The sequence below is a fragment of the Rhineura floridana genome, chromosome 11 (genome assembly GCF_030035675.1).
Source record: "Rhineura floridana isolate rRhiFlo1 chromosome 11, rRhiFlo1.hap2, whole genome shotgun sequence".
Classification (NCBI taxonomy): domain Eukaryota; kingdom Metazoa; phylum Chordata; class Lepidosauria; order Squamata; family Rhineuridae; genus Rhineura; species Rhineura floridana.
The window spans coordinates 36,659,679-36,669,700 of NC_084490.1; the positions used below are offsets into that span (position 1 = coordinate 36,659,679).

The 10,022-nt window shown below is 38.5% G+C and overlaps 1 protein-coding gene across 1 annotated transcript; it reads right to left on the reverse strand.

Moving 5' to 3' along the window:
- Positions 1 to 706: 706 nt before the first annotated feature.
- On the reverse strand, positions 707 to 10,022 carry LOC133367985 (vomeronasal type-2 receptor 26-like). The gene is made up of 6 exons (XM_061592070.1): positions 9,942 to 10,022; positions 8,410 to 9,267; positions 4,397 to 4,627; positions 3,226 to 3,352; positions 1,825 to 2,687; positions 707 to 814 (listed from the first exon to the last, which is right to left on the reverse strand). Exons 1-6 carry the CDS (start codon positions 10,020 to 10,022, stop codon positions 707 to 709), a joined length of 2,268 nt encoding a protein of 755 aa, XP_061448054.1.

Sequence of the window (10,022 nt, forward strand, 5' to 3'; positions counted from 1 at the left end):
TAACCAAATATATAGAGTAAGTGTGAGGAACATGTTGCTTATCAGATGCTGTTGGACTATAATTCCAACCAAGCAGAAGCTGCTCAGTCCTTGTAACTGTGGGCTTCTTACCACAAGAGTATTGTGAAGAACCTTAAGAGAAACTTCCCAATGGTATGAGTTTTTGGCAGTAGAACAGTCTGAATTCGAAAGAGATGGATGGTATTTAGGTAGTGGCTGGACAGAGGTACTGTAGCGGCGTCTCACATTGCTAGCTTCTGTATTGAGCAGGAGGTTAGACTAGCTAATTTCCAAGGTCCCATCCAAGTTTTATGGTTCTGTTAATTCTGCTTTTAAATACTGAGTATTGCACAGTGAAGTAACAATGATGAAAATATCTTAACCAAATAACTAATCATATCAAAGTGTTTAGTCATATTATTCTACTAGGCTGACGTATATTTTAAGTATATTGAAAATGTCTTCAGTTTTATTCTTTTTTCTTTTTGTGTGGCTCCCTGCAAGCAACAATGAATCTTAGTCTGTTATGATTATGCAGTCAGTTCTAAGCCAAGGGCTTGAGCTGCAGAGTGACCCTTTTTGGAACATTGGAGACCTAGCAGACAAATTATACATACCTTTGTTCAAATCTAGTAGCTGTTGTCCAATTGTCTCTTTTATTGTGTGTTAAATATATTTTAAGGTGCCTTCACAACAGAGAAATCTTTCAGGGACTATACAGAAGAGTGCTAGATTCTGTCTCTTTGGGCTGGAATTGTGAACAGGGTATAACTTCTGCTACAGAAGAAATCCTTAAGCCTAGCTGGCTGTTTTGCTTTGTCGTGGTCCAAAATTGTAACAGAAAATTTCCTTGAAAATTAACTACTGGAATGAAGGAGGTGACAGGCAGATAGTTATCAGAAATAATGCTGAGGAGAATACAGACTTAAATCTTCTATTATAAAGATTATATGTGAATGCTAAAATATGGATTTGTTTAAAAGATAAACTTGGCCTCCTGTTGTCATAATTTGTGTAATTAAATGCCTATTTACTAGAGCATATTCTACAGAAATGATTTGTGCACCACACTGAAGAAATGGAGTGGTGTTGTGCTTTAAGAGGACTGTTGGAGTAGATAAAATTGGTGAGGGTCAGGCATATGTAGATAAATAGATAGATAGATAGATAGATAGATAGATAGATAGATAGATAGATAGATAGATAGATAGATAGATAGATAGATAGATAGATAGATAGATAGATAGATAGACAGATAGATAGACAGATAGATAGACAGACAGACAGACAGACAGACAGACAGACAGCATGAGTACCAGTGTGGTCAAGTGGTTAGAGTGCTGGGGTATGACCAGATACCAGGGTTCAAATCTCCACTCAGCACATGAACTTACCTGGTGACTTTGAGCCAGTCACTGTCTTTCAGCCAAACCTACCGCATAGGGCTGTTGTGACTATAAAAAGGAGTGGGAGAAACATGTACACCACCTTGAGCTCCTTGGAGGAGAAGCAGGATATAAATGAAATAATAAATAACATATATATGTCTTCCGCATATACACTATTATATAGTTTTATCAGTACTGTAAACAGGATATATGAAACATGAATGCTATCACATAAACTGCTTTTTTAAAAAAAAGATACATTGCTTATTCTCTTGTATACAAATGTGTTGTCATGCAGGACTCACAAATTCTTGGCTTTGCATTACTGCTTTCCTTGCAGTAGCATCCCAGGTAGAGAGTTGTATAATTACAAAAATATTTCAGAGAGTTACTCTGAACAATGCTTTTTCTTAAAGTAGTGGCTCCTGGTGTTCACCTTGGGCTTCAATAAAATAATGTAAATTTTAGGAGCAAAAATGCAACTCAGCAACCCAGCATTGGAGGCCAAAATGGAGAAAATCTCCACAGCCACCATGTATTTGCCAATGGTGCTCAGATAGGCTGGGATGAAGGATACCCAGACACTGCAGAACACCAACATGCTGAAGGTGATAAACTTGGCTTCATTGAAACTGTCTGGCAGTTTCCTGGCTAGGAAGGCTACTGCAAAACTGACACAGGCTTGAAAGCCCATGTAGCCTAGGACAGCGTAAAACATGGTGTTTGAACCTTCATTGCATTGTACTACAATCTGTCCAGGCTGTGAGACCATATCAAGATCTGGGAAAGGGGGAGAGGTGAATAGCCAAATGGTACAAATGCCAACTTGAATGAGAACACACATAAAAATGATGCAATTTGATAGTCTTTTGCCCACCCATTTCCTTATCTTGCTTCCAGGGCGTCTGGCCATAAATGCCACAACCACAGTGATAGTTTTAGCCAACACACAAGAAAGTGCAAGAGAAAAACTGATTCCAAAAGTAGCTTGCCGAAGAAGGCAGGTCATCTTTTTGGGTTGTCCAATGAACAGCAAGGAACACAGAAAGCAGAGCAAGAGGGAGATTAACAGCAGGTAGGAAAGATCTTGGTTGTTGGCTTTGACGATTGGTGTATCCTGGTGTTTAATGAAGATTCCAAGCACCAGGGCTGCGAGGAGAGCAAAAGAAAGTGCAGCAGAAGCCAAACTGATCCCCAATGGCTCATCATAGGCTAGAAAAGTTATAACTTTGGGGATACATCTGTTTTGTTTCTTGTTTGGATGTTCATCCACTTGGCATTTGTCACACTGGTATGCATCTGTAAAAAAAAGATAAGCTTTCTGTATGTCAGGGCTTTGCAACATGCAACCAGCCCAACAAAGAAAACCAGGCAATAATCTACAATGGCTAGATAAATGTTCTATGATTGTTTTCTGATTGAACAGAAAATATAATGTGGAGGTCAAGCACCTAATAAAACATAGCTCATGGCTGGTTGATTGTATTAGGCGGATTACAATCAGTTTATCACCCATAGTCAAGGAGAGGGTGTTTTTGTGACATTACTCACTGGTACAGAATACTGCTACATGTTCTTTTTTTGTTGCCCATGACAGCCATTTTTTTGCTGGCACCCACAGCTTTTTTATCAATACATAAGTACTGGCATTTCATTTCTTACAAAAAAAATTGGTCAAGGGAAACATTCTGCATTATCCAACTAATCTGAACTTTGGTAATGCATGTGCACACATGCATGGACACATGACTACAACATTCCAGGTGCAGAAATATCCAGGCATGTATTATAGGATCTCAATTCATTTTTTTCAGTTTGAATACTTGATATTACCTACCTGTCTGGTTTGAAATGGTCCCTTTTGGACACTGGAAACAATCATAGCAGCAAGATGGTTCTCCGTCATGAACATTTCTGTGGTATCCTGGGGAGCATCTGTCAGTGCACATCGAATGGGGCAATGTCTAACCATAAAAATAAGAAAATTCAGTTTAGGTAAATTCAGTTTATCAATTCATTTCTATACACTTGAATCTGCTGAACATCAATATCTATTAAAATGAAATACCTACTTATGAATCTCAGGTCTTGGCAAATGATAGACAAATGGTCTTGAATGTATTAATGACCACCAATTTGCTGATTTGTCATAGTTGGAAACCAAGAACTCTGGCACTCAATGATTGGGCAATGTTAATATGGATCATAGTAAATATGATAAAATTGAGTAATATAGTTAGAGTCAGAAAGGGAAGATAGCCTTCACATCAATTTGATGAAACCTGGGTGTATTTATAATGTAATGGAGCAACAAAACACATGAAAACACACCCCCTTTGTTAGTTATACTATGAAGTATCTGCATTGTGAAGCATATTTTATTTCTATATACAGTATGTGTGCTCTAGTTTAGGATAATATGATATATTCACTATTTGTTTGCAATAATAAATACATAATTTCAGATACAAAATCCCAATCCAGTCACAGTGTTCTTGCTATATTTGGGTCTAAGTCTCAAAAAAACCTCCTCTTTCCATAGGTTTACATTGAGAAATCTTGCTATCTAAGGCTAGTGCACGTACTGTGTTATTAAGGGATAATTCTTATCATAGTCACCTTCCCTCCCCCCCCCGACATCTCTTTTGTGATTTCTAGGCATAAATCAGCTGCAAGATTGATGCAAGGTCATAGTATTACATATCATCTAGCTGATTCTTCCTTGAGAAAAATATCTTTTTCAAAGTAAATTTCTCAGGTTGTTTCAGTTGATCCAACTAATATGGGCACTATAAGTATATTTTCCCTATATAGGTCCACTGGGTATGTGCCAAACGCAAGTTCTCTGTCACTAAAACCCGAAAGAATTAGAGGCTGGAGAATAAGATCTTACACGTTTTTAACAGAAGAGAAAAGACAGGATTCATTAATATCAATTTGTAAGTTTTATCCCACAGATTTTTGTTAAAGAAGCAAAGTCACAAGTAATTAACATCTGGAGGACCCACCTGGTTGAAACTGTTGGGCCATATAATGGCCTCTTTCTTAATGGTAAACCTTTGGTTGGAGGAAGGTTGCAAATCCTCCATCCCAACTCTTTCTCGGATGAAGGATTTATTTGGGAAAGCAACTAAGTTTACAATGTCATATGATCCACTAGACAATTCCCTATTTCCACTGAAGAATACCTCAACCCCAGCACTGTTGTTGAAATGAATTTTTCTCAGAAATGAATGGAACTAGATGGGAAAACAAAATGTCAGGATTTGTAGATTATTTACTTACTAATGCTGTTCAACACACACAACAGTTGCATGAAATCTTCACTACCAGGAAATCAGGAGACTTTTTCCTGATGCTTTCAGGAGTAGAAGGGTTTTAGTGTAATTGGTAGTGAATTGGTGATTGGCACTTACTTTATTAACTTGTCAAAGTGGCTGAGGTTTGTTATTTGTTGAAACTGTGTGTTGCTATATTGTTGCACTTGTATTTTGCTCCTACTGTGATTTTCTTTCATTTTGTGATGTTAAATCATTTCAATGAACTGTGTATTGTTTTAAATTGTGATATTGTATACAGCCCACCATGGACAATTTGGTAAAGGGTGGGCTATAAGTATAAATTAAAAAATAATTAAAACAAAAGCTTTACACCACTCTCCAGTGTGTCCACAGTCTCCCTAGCCAGCCACACTTCCTGAAATGCCCATGAAAAGATATTACATCATGACATCCTCTTTTGGGCATTTTGGGAAACACTGGCCGCAGAGAGTGGTGTGAGGCTTTTGTTAAAAAAAAAAGATTAAATGGAAGAACACACCTTGTCTACCTTATGAACTTATAAAGGTAACCCCCTATTCCTGATAACGTCATTGATATGCTCCCATCCTTCCTCAATTTTCTTTGCTCTTTACGTCTTTCCATAGTTAATCCCCTCCCCCTCCCAAAGTATGAGTGTAGCATTAAGGCCACATTCACACCATACATTTGTTCCATTTTTTACACTCATGGCTTCCCCCCCCAAAAATACTGGGAAGGATAGTTTGAGAAGAGTGCTGAGAGCTGCTAGGATACTCCTATTCTCCTCACAAAGCTACAATTGTCAGAGAGATTTAACCGTCAATCCCTCTTTCCAGGGAATTGTACCTCTGTGAAAGGGACTGTGGTCTCCTAACAACTCTCAGCACCATTTACACACTATACTTCCCAAGATTCTTTGGGGGAAGCCACGACTGTTCAAAGTGTAGTAATTGTGAAATAAATGTATGGTGTGAATGTGGCCCAAGTTTTACCGCACATGTCTAGAGTGATGTGCTCAAGATGGCTAACATCTACAGATACACCTTTTTCAGTGGGCATATGGAGGAGGAGAGACCTGATTAGACAACTGGATTAGTTTCTGCTGCTTATATTAATAATTGCTGTTTAATGATTTGTTATGAGCTGTGTTGTTATTTTAAAGAATTGTGGTACATAAATTATCATCTAAATAAATAAAGCAAGAATAACATTAGCAGATGAAAAAAGATTGAACACCCCAAAGAAACAGGTGGTTGGACAAAACATAATCAGGTAGCACCAGAACATTATAAAGGGCTGGGGGAAATGGATGGATCTCCATAAGTACTGGGAGGTCCACATCTTGGATGCCATAACAGAAAAGGCCTCTTCTCTTAGTCCCACCAAATGTACTTCAGTCAAAAATAAAGGCCTCTCCTTTTGACTTCAGTGAATAGACAGAAGTGAACAGACAAAAAGAGACAGTCCTTTTAGTACCTTAGTTCACTTTGAATGCAAAAACCAAGTGGTACCCTTTGCTGTTGGTGTAAAGAGGAAAATGGTTTTGTTAATTTATTTATTTAAGGAATTTATACTGTGCCCTTTAGCCAAAAAGGCACTGAAAATGGATTACAAAAATCAGTACTAACATGGTCCCTGCTGTCAGTATAAAATATCATGACACACAAGGAAAAAGGAATGGGAGGAAAGGGGAAAGCAAGTTCAGTCACCAATTCTTAATGTTACAATTTTTATTTCACAGTTATGTCTTTGAAGATTCTGGCAGTTTAGAAGGGCAGCAACTCCTTGCTGATAGTCAGTGGCTGTTCTGTCTTGCCCTTGATAAACAGCAGCTCCTCCCTGGAAGCAATCTTCTCACATCAGATTCAGAAGTAGAGCAGTTAGCAAAGTCCAGGTCAGATTCTGCCACACACTTCTTCCTTTAGACAGCTGACGGGATGACAGAGTCATCTAGCTTAAATTTTGAACCAGCTTAAATTTTTAAATACTTTTGTGGATGTTTCATGTCAAGTATATTAGAGTAATCCAATGTTGATGAATCTAACGGATGTTTGTGAAGGTAAAATTAGCCTTCTCCAGTTACAGACACTGTTAGAGAATAAATCTAAGCCAGATAGTCCTGGTCTATCATCCAAAATAGAATAAAACCCTATTACTGGACCAGATTAAAGAGGAGGTTAAACAGACCTTTCTTGGAGGGGAGTTCCAAAGCCTTGGAAGAGACACCCAAAAGGCCCTTTCTTGAGTCTCCTCCAAGCAGGCCTCAGATGCTTGTGGGGCAGAGAAAAAGTCTTCTCCAAGACCTTAAAATCTTTGCAGGTACCTATGAGAGGTCTGAATAAGGCAATTAGTGCTGATTTTTTAAAATATTTCATCTATTGCCCTTTTCCTACCTCCTTCCCCTCTGCAGTGGAAACCTACAATAACATTTACGTATCAAATGTAGTCATCTGACACAGGAAAGAGAAAGTAAACATATATATTCATGTGTGCATATACTTCATCTCTGAGTGATGTAAGACTTCCAGGGTTTCCTGCGCTAGCCCATGGCTTGGATTCCGTGGAATGAAGGTCAGTGGAGACCATGGTATCTTTAGGTTCTATGGCTTATTTACACATATATACAACCTGAGTGTGAGATGTATTAACACTCCAACACATCTTGCTTCCCCACTTGATTTCTAGACCACATCCTTTAGCATGCAGAGTGGCCACTTAATAGGCCCATTAACAGACAGACTGACTTGGCCAGGAACTATTAACTTATTAAGTGAACTGGTCTGAGCAGTTCAGCAGGTCTCCCCAACACAATATATATATTTTACAGGCACAGGATTATAGGCTGGGAGGGGACTCACAGATGTCATTCAGGCCAACCCCACAATACTATAACAATACCTTGAAAGAGAAAGGAAGGGGAGAAATTGGGAGGTTTACCAGGCCTAAATCAGGTAACAAATATCAGCAAATATTAATCTCAATTAATTAATGAAGAATAATTCTAAAGCTTATCTCAAGCTTCTCAAATATACCTTTCCCTCCACTGATAATTGTAATAGCTACTAATCAATACATTGGAATTTCCATGCTACCATTTGGCAGCTGCCGCAGCTGAAGATATAAATCAGGAATGGAGAATCCATGGCCCCATTCAGATCTTGTTGGACTACCACTACCCTCAACTTTGGCCACTGGCCATGCTGGCTAGAGTTGATTGGAGTTGGACTCCAACAACTATTTGTTCCCCATCCCTGCTATAAATGCTTCCAAAAAGAGGGGACAAGTTACAATCTTCATTGAAAATTTTCATTGTCTGCAATACATCAGAAGAAATATAAAGACATTCATATTTACCCAGGCATTTGATGACTGATAGATACTAGACATGGAAATCGTGAAATTAATAACTGTGAAGGTATGCAGTTGCTTTAAATGTTTTTAGATGCTTTCAATGATTTTCACTGATTTTAGATGGTTTTAATTGATTTTAAAATGTTCTATATATATATATATAATTCTATAATTTTAACATTTTGGTGTTTGCCACCCAGGGCTCTTTTCAGACAAGGGCAGGATTTGATAAGTAAAGAATTTTTAAATGTTTTTTTCTATGTCATTTAGTAAAGTCCATCAAAGACTCAGCACATCTAAATTTCACTAGCAGCAGGTGTAACACTAGCAAGGCAAATTGCAAAGCGCTGATACTAAATTTCTAACATTACCTTCCATGGCAGCACTGCCTGACGATCCAGTCTGTTGGCATTTGCCATCACTGTTTGTCCTTGTGAGTGAACAGCATGTAAAGCATGTGCCAAGATGTAGACTGCATTGTAGATACTGTAGCTCTGGCCAGACATGTTCATTTCAAAAACAGTTCCAGGAAGACTATTCAGCTTCTCCTGGCCTGTACAACTTTTTTTATTTGGAATGCTGTCGTGGGGATTTTGGATGCTGCATTCAAATGCAGCATCCCAGAACTGTTGCATAAATGAACTTTTTTGGTGCTGGCGAGGGTCATATGTCTCAAGAAAACTCTGAAACCCCGGCACATCATTTCCATGGATTGTCATGGAGAAGGAGCCATGGAAGTATTTCAGGTTCCAGCCACTCAAAATAATACTTGAGGTGAAGTCACACTGGGCTGTGGTGATCCAAACTTTCTCTTTGGGTTTGCATCCTAAGTAATCTTCAGTATACAACATGACTTGTAAACCTTGCATGGAGTAAGTGTCCCCATGTGCAACAATCACATTTGCTTTGCTCTTACTAAGAATTGACAGAATGTTTCCCTTAGAAAATATATTAAATGTTGATCCACTAGAGGACTGGAAAAGGATTAATGGCACCTTCTCTGTGAAGGCAACACAGAGACCATGATTACTGAGCATAGGTTTCAAGCTTTGCACAAACTCTTCTCCACTGTCATCATCGGAAACAACAATGCCAATCCATGTCCATCTGAAATATTTAATCAAATGCACTATCCCCTCATACTGAATAATTTCATTTGGGACCATTTGGTAGGTAAAAGGGAACTGCGTTTTATCACTCAGTACTGGGTGAAATGTGCCATAAGTGAGCTGGAGAAAAAAAGTATGGTATTTTCAGCTCTGGATGTGACTAATATTTAGAGAGATATAAATAAACCACAACGAACCAAACCATAGCATAAATCCCCAAACACATACACTCACATTCAAAGCTGATCCCTTACAATATTTACAAGGAAAAGGCTTTCTCCGAAAATATATGTGATGAATATTCTGAAGCACTATATAACAGAAGTAGTTCTATGCAAAACTGGGTGTAGTGAATGCCTGGTTTCAAATATTATAACTGATTTTGTAACGGGTGGTGAAATAACAGTTCATCTGAGCACTTGTTGCCCCAGATCCTGACTCCAGTATATCTGCTGCTTGTTCTTTGCTGAAAGTGTGACCCTTCTCCTCCCAAAATCATTTTCTCCTCCCATATTTCTTCTTTCTCTGTTCCTCCAAACTGCTTACTCTGTGGGCAGGACAGAATGAGCCCCAACAATTCTTCTTTTCTTCACTCTTCTGCTTCTCTCAGTTTTCTACTTTCTGGTTCCTAATTAAGTCTATGACTCACCGTCAGTGTTTCTACTTTATCTCTTCATGCTATCTTCAGCCTGACCTGACTTCTTATGATGTCCTTCTACAAAGACTTACAGACATGACAGCACTGGTGCTTCCTCCTCACAGCATTTATAAACTTCCTCTCCACATAACCCTACCTGTGGGATCTGGTAGAGACCTAAGATGGTGGCTATCTGAATAGAAGCTTCAGATTTAAGCCCTCCAATGACTGCTGACAT

Excerpts from the sequence above, each read along its gene's own strand:
- LOC133367985 (XM_061592070.1), bottom strand. The coding sequence starts at position 10,022 with ATGTCAGCAGTCATTGGAGGGCTTAAATCTGAAGCTTCTATTCAGATA. Across the intron at positions 9,268-9,941 it reads GTCTCTACCAGATCCCACAG|CTCACTTATGGCACATTTCA; the intron begins GTAGGGTTATGT and ends TTTTTTCTCCAG. Across the intron at positions 815-1,824 it reads TTATTTTATTGAAGCCCAAG|CAAAACAGCCAGCTAGGCTT; the intron begins GTGAACACCAGG and ends ACCACGACAAAG.